We start from the raw sequence: 19197 nt of genomic DNA on the forward strand, positions 1-19197 counted from the left end.
CCAATTTGCATCGCTGGGTTTTAGCCTTATATTTATTTAGACAACTTGTTGTTTCTTCTCGTTCGGCCAGGTATAAAAGTGTTGTCTGAAGATAATTTCCCGAGTCAGTGGAATTACATATATATTTAAGTAAATATATGCATAGAACGAATATTTAATGGAAAATCAAGCATACAAATTTTACAATTACTTTCTTCCCGATATCAAAGAATGTTTTGGAGGTGTTTGAGGCAGAATACGAGTTGCGGCTTCGGCTGTCTTTCCATACTCCACCACAAAAGTGTTGACAATTTTTTTGACTTGATCTTCTTACTTACTTACTTAGGCGGCGCTACAACCGTATGTCGGTTTTGGCCGAAACCAAAATAGCCTGCCAGCTGTTTCTGCCCTGCGTTTACTGGTGCCAAAAATAGCGGCTATAACAGTATCCCGAGCATTAGGCTAATTCAGTACTTCTCAAATCTCCTTGCTTCTTCATACAATTCTTTTGTTTGGATGTTTTGTTTGTTTTGTCATACACGAAATGCAAGAGTCACAACGCAGGATTTTCAACCCTAGTTTTCTGTGTATGAGTTCATACCATAGTTTGTATCAAATATATCATAGTCATAATAAAAATCTGTTTTAAGATTATATTTCAGGAAAGGCGGACTTTCAGTATCAATGATCTCAATACGTTCATAATACTAAACATATTTTCACAAAATTTTTATTTGAATTGAATTATTTATTTTCGGTTTTAAGTTCTGACTCATTTGTATTTAGCGTGCCATGTGTTCCTTTTCTCTTTCTGAGGAAAATGATAATGCAAATTGAATTATATCTTATATATATTTTAGTCCAATTTCTTTTAGTAACCAGTAAAAAGTATTTTTACTGAAATTTTTTCTAGTAAGCAGTAAAAAAATATTTTTACTGCAATTCTTTTCAGTTTACTGGTAATGCAATTTTTTTCAGTAATCAGTAAAAAATTATACAGGGTGGGCCATATAGCATTTGCTTTTTGAACCACCTATTTTTTTGGGAATGGTAAAACAAATGACATGTCAAATGTGTTCATAATTCACTTAAAGATTTGGCATTTACGAAATGGGACGCTATACGCTTGAACAAAATTGGGAAATATTGAAAACCTATTTCCAAAGTGGTGAGTCTTCTTCTTTTTTTCTGATTTTCACATCGGTGGCTACGTCAATAAGCAAAATTGTCGGATTTGGGCTGAGAAAATTCACACGTTACTGTAGAGAAGCAAATGCATCCACAACGAGTCACTGTTTGGTGCGGTTTTTGGTCTGGCGGCATAATCGGGTCATTTTTTTCGAAAATGAGCGAGGAGCGGCGGTTACAGTAAATGGCGAGCGTTACCGTGACATGCTCAACGAGTTGTTTCCAAAAATTGAAGAGGATGACATGGACGACATTTGGTTGCAACAGGACGGTGCAACTTGCCATACTGCCAAAGTTACACTCGAACTTTTGGCTACCGTTTTTGAGAACCGAATAATCAGCCGAAATTCCGATATCAATTGGCCGCCTCGGAGCTGTGATTTAAGCCCATTGGACTATGTTTTGTGGGGAGCCGTTAAGAACAAATGCTATGCGAACCATCCAGAGACGATTGATGCCTTAAAACACTAAATCAAAGATGCCATTCATGAAATTGGAGCCCAAATAATCGAAAATGTGCTTAAAAATTGGATCGAATGGCCCACTGTAAAGCCAGTCGTGGCATTTGAACGATATTATTTTTCATTCATAAATGATAATGTTCAATCTTCAAAAAAAAAAAAAAAGTTTGAAAAAATATTGATTAGTTTTTGTTTTATAGCCGATTCAAAAAGCAAATTTTACATGGCCCATCCTATATTTACTGCATTTTTACTGCTACTGTAAAGTTCCCATCTATGGTTTTGTAAAGGGCTGTTAGTGGAAAGCATGTGGAAATTTCAACTTACGTATGAACAAGAAACGATTTGCCGCAAGTTTTTCTCGCTTATTTTATATAAAAATATGTAGATATTCATATGGAAAATATGAAAATATGGAAATATAGAAAAAATTTTGTTTTCCATTCACCTCCAATCGGTCATTTTGTAACTAGGACAGTTCTAGTCTCTCTCGAGCTACTATGATGTCTGTCATCAGTTCATGAGCTAAAATGTTAACTGAGAAATTTACGTTCTCACTACAGGGATGGCATACATATAATATGTATATGTATGAATGTGTGCGAATGCGTTTGTCCTTGGCATTAGCAATTCATGCGAGTTTCGTGTATCGTATGCAGCACGTAGTACGATGAACGATGCATGATTTCTTTTACTGCTATATCTTGCCTTGTTTCTATTTCCTTGCAATGGTTAGTAAGTATAGCATGCTAGTGCTTGTGTGCCTGTGTATTTGTGGTTTAGCTGCCTCAGCTGCTGGTTTCGATGGACTTGTACATAGTTTTGAGGCATTCTCAAGTGTCATTTGCATGTAATGTTGTGTGTGTGTGGGTCTGCCTGCATTTCTTGTACCTTTCCTTTTTTCGCTCGCAGTTCAACTGCATTAATAAGTTAATTTTGCAGCTCTTGATAGATGCTAAGTGTTTTATTGTTGTGTGCTTTTGTGCTTGGTGCGATAATAAAAATTTTAATTGCACATAAAAGTGGCTTTGAAAAGTCCAAGGGGTGTAAAAGTTCTGCAGAACTGTAGAGGATTATTACGAACAAGCATTTCAGTTTTAGATTTAGATTTTTTTTTTACATTCTTTCCTGTTGTAATTTAAGCTTACCATTTAGCTGTTGATGAGAACCTCGTTACGACAGCTAAACTTCTCTCTTAATACTTAACAAATCAGTAATCATTTTTCAACAGCATACTCGTAACTACTTGCTAACTAAGCCGCACTACTTTTTGCGTATTATTTTCGCAAAGTCTTTCTTTTAACTTTTGCCATAACTTTTTGCTTTCGGATTTCAACTTTTATTGAACTTTTCCATCGAAATTCGCTACTTACTTGTACTTTTATTATCCGCCTCCAGCAGTATAGCAAAAGCTTTTACCTCACAGTTCATTGAAACATAAATGATAAGGAACTGTCAGAGATTTGTCGGTAAATATGCACTCTCTTCGCTTTTTTCACACATTTTTCATACACACATGCACACACATACAAATCGACGCAAGCATATCTTAACATATATTAGCACAATTTTTATATGCAGCATGTTGCTGCTCCTGTTCTTAAGAATGTGCGCTTTCCCATGTCCTTATACGTAGAATGTATGTAAATAATTCTTTTAAGACACACTAAAAGGCATGAATGATAATAATCTTACATACACAAACATTAGGGGAGTTCATTCTATGATTCAAATAGAATTTGGAGAGGGTATTAAAGTAAATATTATTTTACACAGTTATTAGTATTGCGGCTGGTATATTGCCACATACAAAGTCAACTATTCATTTAATGAGGTTTTCATATGTGCATGGTGAAGACTAATAAAACGATAGGATAAAATGTTGGTGTACACTAATTTTGAAGCAGTTTAGTTATGCGATTCGGGTGTTCTAGTAATTGTAAAATGAAAAAAAATTATAAGAAAACAATTGAGCAAACCTTTGTGCATTTTTTCTAGTAAATATGTGAATAATTCTTTCTACGATAAAAGAAACGGGTGTAATGTTTCGCTGAAGCGCAGTAAATTCTCATAATTTACACTCATTGAAAACAAAATTAGACGTAGTTTATTCCCGTATAATGTTAGACACTGGTATAAAAAGAGTTGGAAAAAAGTTACAAAACTTCTTTTAGTTGAAGTTGGATCTAATCTTTCGAGTGCAATAAATGAATTTATATGGTTTTGTTAGGTTGTTGAACTTATTATTAACTATTATCATTAAACAAACTAATAAAATAAAATAAGGCACAAATAAATTATCACAACTTGTTAAAATTAATAAACGCACTGTGTATTGCTCTAACGAAATAAAGCCAAATTAGATCAGATTATTGCATATTGCTAACATTCCGCGATACATGGAATGACTTGCCCATAGGAAGAAATGTTGGAATTTGTTTCAAATAGATACAAAAGAAATTGCTATACAACCCTAATGTGCACGTACTTGTACCACCCTCGTATGCGAAATGTTTTGTACGTGTTCATGTTGCTGTACACTTCCGGCGTGCAACAAAACTTGATCAAGTTCTTAATTCTTCATTGGCGCACATTTTTTGAATGTCTGAATTGATGCTGTGAAACGCGGACCAGTTGCCGGTGGCGTATGAGTAACATTTATATACACGTGTAAGTAAAATTTGTGTTAACTTATTTGTTGGTACATTCGTGTTAACTTATTTGCTTGCTAGGATTTTTAAGCTCGCTTTAATGTACAGTCGTTGGTTTTTACTGCCTTGTAAATTTTTAATTTTATGTTTTGGTTGTCTTAAATTTTTTTGCCACGAATTATATATTATTATACGTGCGAATAATAAATCAATTTGCTGAGCGGGCATGCAAGACATATGTATGCATGTATGTGTTTCATGGATATGCCTAAATGTGTATTCAAATATATGAAGTAAAAAAAAAACTATAGAAGTAATAAGAGTTTTAAAAATATTTATTTATGAATATTCTGGAATATTCCCTCGCGAATGCGTGACAGGTGACAGAGGCGCGTGTAGTCTCATCCTCTAAGCACCATCAGCAAATTGAGTAGTCATGTTGGTCTTCTTGAGCAGTTGAAAATGGTCTGCCAGTAAAGTGAAGCCATTGAGTGGTGCGTTAAATCTTGACAGTTGTTTAGTTAAGTTTATCTTGTACTGCATTTGGATGACCTATATATGGGGGTTCTAAGGTTTAAGTTATTGCAATGAAGTCAGAGGTTTGACAGTTGCTGTCGCTGGTAAACTCCGAAAAGCAAACTTCATAATTGTCTATTAATTCTCCAGGGCAAGCAGATTCATATCTACACTCTCTGAGTGTGGGGAGCCAATGTATAGCTCACTTTAAAATCTTCACATTCTTATAGTCTTCGGCAATCAGTCGAAATATTCATCCATTTCTTTTGATGGCTCTGATACTCAAAGAAATGAGTGATACGGGCCAGAGATAGCCTGATTGAATACTTATTCTAATTTTTCACTTATTTGTAGTTATTAAATTCCTTGGGTTATGCCGTTTCGCTCATGTTTCTACAATTACAGAAGCGTTAACTCTTACCTCTTAACCTATTTTTCATAATAAAGACTTCGACGTCTGATTGGCCAGTAAGAGGATTAACTCGACCAAAAACCCAATTATTTATAATTATATATATACATATATAATTACTGTTGCACAAGTTATTTTCTTAGCAACACACCCATTTCCTTGAGAGGGTTCTCCCTAAAGAGTGTTTCCTCATAAGACAGTGTGCAGCTTTCAATACCTACCCATGAATAACTTCGCTTAGGAACGGTATACAGACACTGAAGAATTAAGTTAATAAAACTGCAAATATTTCCTTATAAAAGTTTCTTTGAATTTGGATGCGCTCTGATTTCGCCACCTGAAATACAAAAGAGTATCGCGGTATATGCTTCAAAGTACTGGAGTACTAAGTCTAGGAAGTTTCACAAAAATAACTTGCCTAGGACGAAAAAGCAAACAAAGGCATACAACATGCCTTCTTTCAATACAGCGCCGCCTATAGAAATTTACTATAAGAGTCTAAATAGAAGAAAAGGTAAAATGAAACCAAAAAACTAAAAGCATTAAAACAGGGCGAACTACCCCCAAGTGACAAATTTGAAAAACTTTCCATTTAGGGTTTGCGTAACTCTGCCAAGGAAAGAGACAATTGCACATTTTTCTTTGGTGCTGTGAGAAAAATGTTATGCTTTACGGGCTAGATTAAATTCAAGTGGGTCGAACGGGCCAAGTTGGCTTGTTGTTGTGCCAAATGCAGTAAATGCTTCCGTATGGGCTCAAATTGAATAAAATGAGCTTCGCAATGTTTCGTAAGAAAATTTTGTCGATCGTATGTAGTCTGCTTATATTTAGTGCCGCATAGTAGAAAATTAGGGCTTTCACAGTTACTTCTTCTCCTTATCTACAACCACGACCAGGCTATTGGAGCGTGCATTCCCAATCTCATGGCCAGTATACCAATTAGATAATGATCAGCAGTGTTTATTGGAAAAAGAGAAACTTCCTTTCTCTTTAAACAAACAGCACCGACGTGCATCTAAGAGAGCCAGTTAGTCGCGCGATTTGGCATGACGTGAAATTGGCGCAGTGCTCCAGTGCTCATTAGTTATTAGAGTCGGATGAAATTTGGCAGACTAAGTGTAATCGTTTAGGGTTGTACTTGTAGCCAAGGTATTCGTGAAATTAAAATTATTGAAGAAAACATGATAAAAAAATCTATTTAGACAAGTTGCGTAACAATTTAAAACGAAGTGTGCAAAAATATGGAGTCACTGATCCAGAAAATTCCAATAAATTGTTAATTTAATTATACGAAGATAATGATTCCAAAGATAATTGTTCAAAAGTGCTAGATACTCCAGCCCAAAGATCCGATATCAACCCAATTGAAAATTTATGGAAGAGGAATAAGAAAAGACGCCACAGCAATATGACATAAGAAAAAAACTATTTTCCTCAACGCCCAGCAGGTTACAATCGGTAGTAGATGCTGTAGGTGGTTACACCAAATATTAACATAAAAATAGTCATCTCATTTATTTGATCTTTTAATTTTGTGATATGTGGAAAGAAGTTTGAGATAGCTCCGAATATGTTTCAATTGCTTTTTTTCTAAATTTAAGCAAATAATAAAGTTTTTGACGTGATAACGTCTTATAATTCGATTTAACAGGCTGCACGTACGAAAAAATGTGTCGTTACCTTGCTCATTTGTGTTACCTTGCTCATTTGTCGTTACCTTGATCATTGCCGTTACCTTGAATGAACTGCAAGCGAAAGCGCGGAACCAACAAAGCAAACGAACGGCAACGTTCGACATCTTGCTCTCTCCTACTTAAGTGAGCGTATATATGTATGTATATGCGCATATGTACATATATAAATTCACGTATTTGTATTTGCATATGCCTTCTTATTGATTATTATTAATTTGATTTACTTGAAGAATTTAAAATAAAGCCAAGTTTGTTAATAATACCTGTTGTTTTAATGTTATTATTATTAATTTTTTTGTTATATATGAAGGGAAAAAATGTATGGTAATATTTACCATATACCTTATAAGATATGTTGTATACTAATAAATGTATATAAGCATGCATATACATATACAATTTCGCGAAATTTTCAAAAAGAACAAATCTATATGTAAAGATGCATACAAATCATATGGGCATATCAAATATACGAATCTATTCCGTACGCAAGCAAATGTAAGCTAATGTGCTTGAACTGCAAGCGAGAGCGCGGAACGAACGACAAAGAGCACAATCGGTCCCCGCGTTCGGCAACGTGTGACATCTGGCTCTGTCCTACTTGAGTGAGCATATATATGTATGTATATGCGCATTTGTATATAAATTCACATACTTGTATTTGCATATGCCTTCTTCCTGTGTGCATGGTAATGAACCAATTCTCTGTTGAGAATAAACGATGATAGGAAAAATAGGAAATGAAAGGGAGTGTTTCAAGTGTAATGTGTCTTGAAAAAGTCAAATCGATGATGTTGCCTCTTAGTGTTGTTGACTTATTAACGTCTGATACACAATCGAAATTGAAGATATCTTTCATGAATTTGATAAATGTTTCGTCATTTTTCACGTATGTGTAAATGTAACTTGACCTATTCCATTGCAATTCCATTTACCTCCTCCTCTATATCCATACAAAATATCTATCAAACAAATAAAATTAAAATTTTTGTTTTGAAAATTGCAACCATTCCATCAATATTTTCTTATGACGTTGTCACGTTAAACTATCGTCAGTATACCGACTTTACAGACAACCTCTTTTTTTATTAATTTTTTAAAAATAAATAAATAAATACTAGCATTACTTTCGAAATCCACTTCATACATTTTTCTTTATCAAATATTTTCATATGAAAAGATTTATGAGACAAACTGCATGTTTGTCCAACCCTTACATTTTGGGGTTCGAAGTTGACTCTCCCGCGAAGTTATTCCTATTTTGATAAAAAAGTAAAGACCAGCGGGGTTTGTATGCGCCAGAAATAAGTTCCCATCGATTAATTGTCAAATTCACACGCCACGTTATTTAAACCTATATCCACAAAACGAACGCTGTTGATGTGAGGTGATGAATCTTTCTTCAAGTGTAACTCCAGGAACTGTTCGCGTAGTCAACTACTGTCGGTGGGAGTGTAAGCCTCTGATTGGTGGTACAGTGGTAGTTCTACTGATCTCTCACTAAAAATGCAAGTCATCACAGGAAAAAGGCTCGGAAACCAAATTTTGTTCACCGCAAATATTAGTTTTCGTGTTAAATGGAAGGTATGAGTGAAGCTAGTGGGTTGACTATTTTTTGAATTCAACTCGGTGAAGTACGCAAATTGCAAGGTTATACATTTTTTTTGTTTTTTTTTTTTGAAAAAACTGATGGTGGCTTGAAATATATATTTGACGTTTTAAAGATTTTCACAATGTTCTTTCTACTCGATTTATATTGCATGCATTTTGTAGTTACGTATATACATTTTATTCACGACGATTAACAAGATTATTAAGTGGGCGCACAGTTCGACGGCAACACTAAATAGTGGGCAGCGTGCGATTATTGTTAGCTATTTCTATGCGCACGCTATTGCCAATTTGGTAAGGCAGTTGTGTTGTGGCAAACAATAAATATTAATGTATGTAATAACAAGAGCAAGTTGGTGAGAAAAGCATATACACACATACCATCGCAAGCGCACAATATGGACATGTGGCTTCGGCACATATGCTGTTGGAAGTGCCAATTGGTTATCGTTAAAACATACACGCACACATACCTGCATTTGCATAACACAAAAAGCGTAGAGAAGTAGAAATTGAACGAAAACTCGCCGCTTGACTTGTCCTGTTTGCTTGTCTATTTTTTATTATCTCCACCGTGTGCGTGCGCAGCATGCGAGCAAATGCTAAAGCAAATTACAAATGGAAGCAATGCAAAATAAAAACAAAAATAAAAACAACAAAACACACACACACGTCCATGCAAATCGAAATTGATATTGTCTAACCGAAACAGCTGCACGCAAATACTTTTAGCTTCACGTGTTTTTGTTATATCTTTTATTTGTACATACAGTTGTTATTACCCGCATATATTCATGTGTGCGCGTTAAGCTTTGTGGCACGCGGCAATTATTGATATCTATTGGTGTGGTTTAATGAATTTATAAAACTAAACTCAAAAAAGTTAAATGAAATTTTACAGCAGAACAAAGCCGCATGGCTAAAAGGATATTTTTAAGCAACAAGCTGATATTTATCAAGGCACACATCGTGCATATCGTGCGTGAGTTAGCACGTTGTGGCGTAAAACGCACTTATGTGCCCAATTTTGGGGATATTAGTACATTAGACGCTAACAACTTGCATTACCCTAACCGTATCCTTTTATCGTCATTTATTAGACGATCTTTGGTAATGCCGCATTATTCACCGCCATCATTTCTGACGTGCGCTTTTTTCAACCTATTTCACCGACTAATGGCTTGTGGTATGTATGCACTCTAATTCCCTCTATATATTTTATGCTTCTAGGGGACTCCTAATCTATGTGATTACAGTCGAATGCGATCATAAATATAAGACACTTTATTGGATATTATGTAATGCAAACAAAAGGTCAATCTATCTTCTATTGATTGGCTCATATTGCCTTTTAACTGGAATAATTAACTATATTCATACATACATACATATGTACAAATTATGGCGAGTGCCTATGGTAGACAATTTTCCCCCTCCATCTTGTGTGTAGGCAAGCTAATCAATTAGCAACACATTCATTTTTACATATGCACATATATTAGCCAGAAACGATACTTCTAAAAGCTATTGCTAATAACTATGAGTATTGTTTGCTCCGAATATATCTAAGTTATTAGGTTTATTTGAATGACACTTTTCTATTAGCTCATCATGAGCTTTCCAAAGTATTAACAGATTTCGAAATGCTCAATAACTTATTCCTTGCTTTAAGATGCCTACTAAATAATGCAATAACGAAATTCGCTAATTTATTTCATAATGTTCCTTAGAGTATAAATTTTCTCTTGATATTCTGCTCTGCATTTTTATAGGCACTAGTTTCACCTGTGCTTTGACCAATAACAATTATCACTGTAATTACATATTTTTTTATTCATGGGCCTCTTCAGTTTCGGGAACAAGAAAAAGTCACATCTGACCAGATCTGGACAATACGGTGGCTGTGGCATTATTAGTGTGTTGTTTTTGGCCAAAAAGTCGCGCACAAGCAACGATGTGTGTTATCGTGATGCAAGAGCCACTTTTTGTTCTTCCACAAATCCGGGCGTTTCTGGTGGATTGCTTCGCGCAAATTGCGTATAACTTGCAGGTAATATTCCTTATTAAGCGTTTTACCCTGTGTCAAGAACTCATGATGCACAATGCCCCTGCAATCGAAGAAAACGGTAAGCAAAACTTTAACATTCGACCGAACTTGGCGCGCTTTTTTCGGTCTTGATGATTGAGCTTTGCTTTCCAAGTCATAACCATAAACCCACGATTCGTCACCAGTTATGACTCTCTGGAGCAAATTTGGGCCGTCGCGGACAGAGTCCAACATCTCATTAGCAATGTTCATGCGATGCTGCTTTTGGTCGATATTAAGCAGTTTGGTGCAACCCGTCTCATGCCGAAATCATTGAAAAAATCAAATGGTACGAGCCAATCGATATGTCTAAGACCTCAGCAACTTTTCTCACGGTGATTCGACGATTGACCAATACCATTTTCTTTACTTCATCAATTTTTTCGACTTTTGTTGAACTGCTCGGCCGTCCGGCACGCTTTTCGTCGTTCACATCTTCTCGGCCTTCTGAGAACATTTTGTACCACCGATAAACGTTGCTTTGGTCCGAAGTAGCTTCTCCGTAGGACATAGTCAACATTCGGAATGCATCCGCGCACTTAATTTCGTTTTTCTCACAAAAGTTGTTACAGGGTCTTTGATCCATCTTTTTAAATAGGTAAAAATCGAAGACGAGCGGAAACACGTGCAAGAAACATATGCACTTATGCATATAAACTTATGCACTTCAACCATCACGCATACTTATGAAAAAATGAAGAAAAACTATAGAAAATATTTCAGGCGTATTAACAAAAAGTCGCGAAACTTTTAAACCTAGGCTAGGCCTACAAAGAGGCCTGAATTTAAAATGCAGCCCTATGGCAAGTAAAGACATATTTTCATTTATTGAAAAACAGCTAGTAGATATCACCATGAAACTCTTTGCCTCGTTAGCTGGCCTGTCGTTTGCTGGAACTGATGGCAACAAGTTGACGATAACAACATTTTTCTCTTATAACTACTATATCAGAATTAGAAAAAAAGGCAAAAAGCTTGGTGAAACTTTAGTTGGCGTTGATATTTAGTAGCTTGCATGCCTAATCACCTACGCTATGCAGCGCGCTGTGATTTTACTAACACTTCATGTTTCTTTCGCTAACTACTATTGTACTATGAAACTATTCACGTTTGTGTGTAGGGGTAAATGATTATTGTTGTTGTATTGCCGGCGACTAGGTTTTCATTTTCCTGCTAGTCAGTTTATACGTACTTCTGCTATATTTTTGTAAGCTTCGACGACGCCCGTTAATGGCTGGGTAACTTAGTGAGTTTAACTGCAAACTAAGCTGGCAGCATGAGAAGAATAATAATGTTTTGAAATGTAAAGCAGCGGGCTTTTCTTTTAGTTGGAAACTCTGAGACAATATATTCCTATATGCTCACATTTGTTGCAGTCGCAGTCGTGCTAGTGAGTGTGCATAAAATTATTCTGAGTATTGTTGTCGCCTTTGCTTGTGCTCTTATGTTAGCAACATAACATTTGCAAAGTTGACCTTAGCAACTAACTGCTGCTGATTATTTCTCGCCTACTGGCAAGACTGTTGTACAGACGCAAAGTAATGTTGAAATGCAATTAGTTAAATTGGACTTTTTAAAGGTTTTGCTTTGTCACCATAGTCAATGCAATGCAGTTTATATACTTTTACGTATACATACAAAATACTACTCTTATGTATGTCATTTATAAAATAAGTTTGTATGATATGTCGATAGTGGACTATAATGGACCATGTGCTTCCTAGAATTTTGTAAGTCGCATTATTTCAAAGAGTAAATTATTTTACGAAGAGAGAGTGTATGTAGGTGGGCCAGATTTTGTGCTAGCGTTTAGATTACAGCACTTCCTAAAAGTTTGCTCATTAGATTTCTTCATGCACCAGTGCGTATGAGCAATTAGTTTTATTATTACAATATTTTCTTTATTAACTGCATAACAACGCCATACATAGGTAGATAAATGCAAAGTAATTTTGTGTGAAATATTTTATTCAATTATTCAATTATTCACTCTCATAGTTTAGACAAAGTAGCCGTCTTTCATGACAAGTAAACTATTTTCAGCAAGCTGCAGAAAACGGAGGGAGCCGTCGTTAGAAGCCCATTGTGGGCATGCAACATTAAATGGTAAAAAATATAAAAAAAAAGAGGTTGTCTGTAAAGTCGGTTTACTGACGATAGTTTAACGTGATAACGTCATAAGAAAATACTGACTGAATGGTTGCATTTTTCAAAGGAAAATTTTAATTTTATTTGTTTGATAGATATTTTGTATGGATATAGAGAATGAGTTAACATTAACATAACATAATATACTTTAACATAACATAACATAACATAACATAACATAACATAACACAACACAACACAACACAACACAACACAACATAACATAACATAACATAACATAACATAACATAACATAACATAACATAACATAACATAACATAACATAACATAACATAACATAACATAACATAACATAACATAACATAACATAACATAACATAACATAACATAACATAACATAACATAACATAACATAACATAACATAACATAACATAACATAACATACCATACCATACTGTAAAAGAACTGCAACTTTACGCTAATGATGCTTTGCGCCTAATATATAATTGGGGAAAGAATGTGAAGTTGACTTTTAGCGACACCAAGACATATGCTATGGCATTTAAAAGTAATGCTAAACAAGCTGAACTATTTTTAAATGGCAATCGACTAATCTTCGTCAAAGAAATTAAGTACCTGGGTGTAGTAATAGATGATCGACTGAGATTCACCAACCACGCTAAGTACGTTGTCGATAAAGCTCAGCGAGTATATAAAAACTTATGCCGATATGTTAGACCCACATGGGGTGTACACGCAGACAACGTTATCACAATCTATAAGCATGTTGTGGAGCCAACTATAACTTACGCTGCAAGTATATGGGGCAAAGCTATACAGTTTAATTATATTCGCCGTCTTCTTCGCTCGTTCCAAAGAACTTTCGCTATACGAGCAATCAGAGGCTTTCACACAGTTTCGGCTAATTCGGCTCTGGCGCTTGCAGGATTCACACCGCTGCATCTGAAGATAAAAGAAACTATGCAAATCGAAAGTGTCAAATTATCCGGAGTATATGATGAAACACTAAACGTCATGCTTGAACAACGCACTACACCAAAAAATCAACTACATCCTTCCGAGCGTCAGTTTATACGTTTTGAAAGTATAGCATCACAACAGGAAGCTGACAATACTATGGATGCAAATGCGACCCACATCTATACCGATGGAAGCAAGTTAGAAACAGGCGCTTGTGGATCAGCTTTTGTCGTTCATAAACAAGATGACGACTGGACGTCACGTAAATTTAAATTACATGACACATGCACTGTCTTCCAGGCTGAAGCTCTAGCAATTGACACTGCACTTAAATGGGCTCAGAATGAATTGAAAACTGAAAAGCTAGTCATATATAGCGACAGTCGCTCTTGTTTAGAAGCTATCCAAAATCGGAGCAACCCCAATCCTTTAATTGCATCAATTCATCAGCACCTGTACCTTCTTCGCCAGCGACACAGAATTGACTTTTACTGGGTCAAATCGCACATCGGTATTGAAGGAAACGAGCGTGCAGATGAACAGGCAAAAGAAGCAGCAAATCAAGGAGTCGATCCAGTATATACTGCATTTCCCTTAAGCTATGCTATACGGCAAATACGTTCTCAAATATTCGAGTCATGGCAGCAGGAGTATGCCGACGATACCACTGGCTCCATTACAAAGATTTTCTTTCCAATTCTTGAAGATGCGCAACTATACCGACAACTCTTTGGGATATCATTTGAATTGACACAGCTCTTTACTGGCCATGGTTTCAACAAGGCATACTTAAAGCGATTCAAAATCATTGACGAAGACTGGTGCCCGTGTGACCAACTCACTGTGCAGAGTATGCATCATCTTTTGCACGACTGCCCACGCTTTCACAGTGCACGACAGAGACACGAAACATTCTGTGCACAATATGATATTCCAGCATTCAACATAAAACAAATTTCAAAATATCCTAGTTTGATAACATCATTTAATGAATTTGTCAAACAAATAATTGATAATTTAAAAAACTTCAATGCTTCAAACATTCCTACCTAATGTCTTAATCACAATAGTAATATAGTAGAATAACCATCTAACTGCTTGTATCCAATCGCAGGCATTTTATTTCAGTTAGTTTTGTTAAACTATAAAATATTTATGTAATTGAAAATACTTGTAATCTATCTGAATGTTATACTGCACATATGTATGAAAATATTTGCTCTAGAAAACAAACTAATTGAAATAAAAAATTACTCGAAACGCAGTAAGCGCGTAGAGCCCAAGGAAAAAAAAAACATACCATACCATAACATAACATAACATAACATAACATAACATAACATAACATAACATAACATAACATAACATAACATAACATAACATAACATAACATAACATAACATAACATAACATAACATAACATAATAAAACATAACATAACATAACAAATTACCCCGTATTAAAGCACTTATCAACAGCTTTCATTTGATACCCATATTGTATATTACAAACACAACCAAAGGTTACCCGGGTCCACGTTTTGTCCTACATCTCGAGACCCCAGTCACGGAGCGGCATGAAAAATACTCTGTACTAAAGCATTCACCAACAGCTTCAATTTGATATCCATATTGTACAAACACATTCTAGGGTCCACGTTTTGGTCTCTATCTCGAGACCCTAGTCACGGAGCGGCATGAAAAGTACTCTGGACTAAAGCATTCACCAACAGCTTCCATTTGATACCCATATTGTACATACACATCCGAAGGTTACCCGGGTCCACGTTTTGACCTATATCTCGAGCCCTATTTCCAAAATAAAATATAATCCATGTTACTCGTGGATGATGTAGCTTTCGAATGGTGAAAGAATTTTTAAAATCGGTCCAGTAGTTTTTGAGCCTCTTCATTACAAACAAACAAAGTTTTCCTCTTTATAATATTAGTATAGACAACATATCTTATAAAGGTATATGGTAAATATTACCATACATTTTTTCCTTCATATATAATAAAAAAATTAATAATAATAACATTAAAACAACAGGTATTATTAACAAACTTGGTTTTATTTTGAATTCTTCAAGTGAATCAAATTAATAATAATCAATAAGAAGGCATATGCTAATACAAATACGTGAATTTATATATGTACATATGCGCATATACATACATATATACGCTCACTTAAGTAGGAGAGAGCAAGATGTCGAACGTTGCCGTTCGTTTGCTTTGTTGGTTCCGCGCTTTCGCTTGCAGTTCATTCAAGGTAACGACAAATGAGCAAGGTAACGGCAATGAGCAAGGTAACACTAAAGAGCAAGGTGACACTAATGAGCAAGGTAACACTAAAGAGCAAGGTAACACTAAAGAGCAAGGTAACACTAATGAGCACGGTAACACTAATGAGCAAGGTAACACTAAAGAGCAAGGTAACACTAATGAGCAAGGTAACACTAATGAGCAAGGTAACGACACATTTTTTCGTGCGTGCAGCCTGTTAAATCGAATTATAAGACGTTATCACGTCAAAAGTTATCAAAAATCAAAGAAATTTTCAGTCACTTTGTGCTTGCAAGTTATTATATTAAAATTTAATGCGGTCTAAAATTAAGACAACATCGGTCAAACTCCTTACAAAGGAAGTACGCGCCGGATTCTATGTCTATAACTATTTTGAACACAACATAAATATAATAGAGGCCCTATTTTCTACAAAAATATTTACACCCCGAATGTATTCTTTATAAAGTGAGTGACAACGATAAGGTGAATATGTTGTGCTTTTATAAATTTGTAACGGAATACAAACAGTAGCGGACACTGAAATTCGGACCCTCCAAAATCCACACAATCTTTCTTGTATTTTTGCACACCTGAAACCTACGTCGAAACTAAATTTAAGCTGATTTGATATACATTTTCAAGAAATTATGTGGAATTTGGTAGGACTTGTAATTTATCTAATTATACCTGTATTTATTTATTTTTAAAATAATGCTTTTGCTATCATTCTGGCAAGCTGAAATTAATTCGAGGAAAAATTATAGTCTCATATCTTCCGTGAAGTCATTCTGTTCGAATCTCCGTACATGAAATGCCAAAATTATAGAAGAAGTTCGTTTCTAATAGCGGTCGCCCCTCGGCAGGCAATGGCAAACCTCCGAGTGTATTTCTGCCATGAAAAAGCTCCTCATACAAAATATCTGCTATTCAGAGTCGGCTTAAAACTGTGGAACAACATTAAGACGCACACCACAAATAGGAGGAGGAGCTCGGCCATACACATGAATTTTTTATGGCTTGGCATTTTTTCATTTCTTCTCGACTTTTTTCAATCGCACACTGAAATAATGACAAAAAAGGTATGTGAACTAAGAAATACCAAAAAAAATTGTAAGCTTATAGGATTCCGTAAAAATTCAACTGTATTTGACCGCAATTGAAATTGTAAATGCGATTTTTCAGAATATTTCAACCTCAGCGCCATCTAACGGGTATATTTTAAAATATATTCTTTAGCAGTATTTTTCCTTAAATATCTCAGATATACCCTATGATGAGAAAGTACCGGGAATGTTTAATTTAAACGAACCGCGCACGTGGGAACCGGCCCATATTTTTTTGTTGGTAGGACTGTAAGACATAGGTACATCTGTCACTTTTTAGCGCCATCGGATCATTAGTGTCTGCCTGGCTGGCCGGAAATATGGGCAAACAATTCTTGGATTTTGCATGATGATAACGCGCCATCGCACCGAGCTGGATTATTTGACCAAACTCCAAGTAAATACCACCGTATTCACCTGATATGGCCCTGTGCGACTTCTTCTTGTTTCCCAAGTTGAAGTTACCACTTCGTGGAAGGAGATTTCAGTCGATAGAGGAGATCAAAGAGAATGCGACAAAGGAGCCTACCAGGGGTGCATGGAGGACTGGGTTACACGTTGGCACATGTGTGTTGCTTCAGACGGGTCATATTTTGAAGGAGATAAAATAAATTTGCCTGAAATTTAACTCTGTTTCGTTTTATTAAAACATTCCCTGTACTTTCAGATCATACAGTATGCTAGTATGAGCGAAAACGAACCATGAATACGATTTTTTAGGACATCCCGACTCTAGCGCTAGCTGATTGATTTTTTGCAAAAATATTTCATTTATGATTTATAATTTTCTAATATGTTCCGGCTATTAGTTACATCGTACCCATCTGGTAAGACAAACCAATTTCAGACTATCTAAGTTGAACTCTTCAAAAATTTATGAAAAGCTGATAAATAATTTTTTCAAGGAAAACTAAAAAGTTTGCAGCAAAATATGTAAAACACTTTCTACCTATGTCTTATGGAAGCTTATGGACCGTTTTATCTACTACCTGTTAATAAAAAACAGTGAAGAGAAAATAAATTTTAGCGCGAAGTTAATAAAATGCCACTACGATCTCAAGTAGGCGCGGTCCTTCGCAGCTTATTTAAAATGTTATTCATGTAGAATTTTCCGGCAAAATTAAATAAATAGTATTGGGGCGTAAAATAAAACTGTTTGACACCGGACCAAAAATTATTTAATAATTTCTGCAATATTCGTAAACCTTCCTAATAACCCAGAGTCCATCCTGAAAATTTATGATTCAAATATTGAAAAATCTACACAAATATTTGTATGATTCAAATCAAAAAACGTCACAAAACAGGCAGTAGATACTCTTTATTCAATAATTGGAGGTGATATCTCATACGGTGGGTGATGCCAAACTGGTGCTACTAAAAAAAAGAGGTGCGCTGAAACAGTGCTAGATCCGCCTTCCGACGAAACATCTAACGTTTTTTTACTGCTGTCAAAGCAGAAAATGTATAATATTTTGGCGGTCTCCAAAAATAATTGGACGAAGTCACTCTACCTCGTAAAGAAGCGTATACGATATCTTCAAAGCCGCGTTGCGATCGCGTGCACTGCCAGCCGGGAGACACATATTTTGAAAGAGAATAAATAAGTGCGGCGAGATTAAAATGCTGGCCGATCGCCTAAAAATTTGACAGAAAAACTCTGCGACTTGCGGGGCGCTTTCATATGAGAATAAGAACGGCGAGTTGTCAATTGATTTAAGCGAATACTTCTCCGCGTTGTGCAGAATGGAGCACATCACAGGCAATAAAAAAAATATTCAATTCTAGTGAAGTAAGAATAGCAAAGACATGGAATCCGACGGCATGGCATGGTTTAAATTTGTGCCTGTGTACTCGAACTTTAGTGCCCTATGCTCATTCTTAAGTAAAATTATCCCTCAAGCTTTGCCAACCGTTAGGATTTAGTCTTCGTAACTTCGCATATATGATCCTATCGAGGCTTACTGATATGACCGGCTTTCGCACTGTTAATTTAGTTTTCTCTAAACAGATAAACAAGTGAATAATCCTGGCGGTGAATGCGCACAAGATGCATGCAATGCGCAACTTCATACTTTTGATAACTTAATTTAATTATCATTGTACCGAAAATCAAC

General features: G+C 35.6%; 2 protein-coding genes across 8 annotated transcripts in view; both read left to right on the forward strand.

Annotated features, from left to right (window-relative positions):
* Positions 1-19197, forward strand: part of LOC128867812 (transient receptor potential cation channel trpm) — a 319297-nt gene that overhangs the window by 60626 nt on the left and 239474 nt on the right. The window lies entirely within an intron of this gene.
* On the forward strand, positions 13690-17764 carry LOC128867099 (uncharacterized). The gene is made up of 2 exons (XM_054108198.1): positions 13690-14539; positions 17748-17764. Exons 1-2 carry the CDS (start codon positions 13690-13692, stop codon positions 17762-17764), a joined length of 867 nt encoding a protein of 288 aa, XP_053964173.1.

Source organism: Anastrepha ludens, chromosome 6, assembly GCF_028408465.1.
Source record: "Anastrepha ludens isolate Willacy chromosome 6, idAnaLude1.1, whole genome shotgun sequence".
NCBI lineage: Eukaryota > Metazoa > Arthropoda > Insecta > Diptera > Tephritidae > Anastrepha > Anastrepha ludens.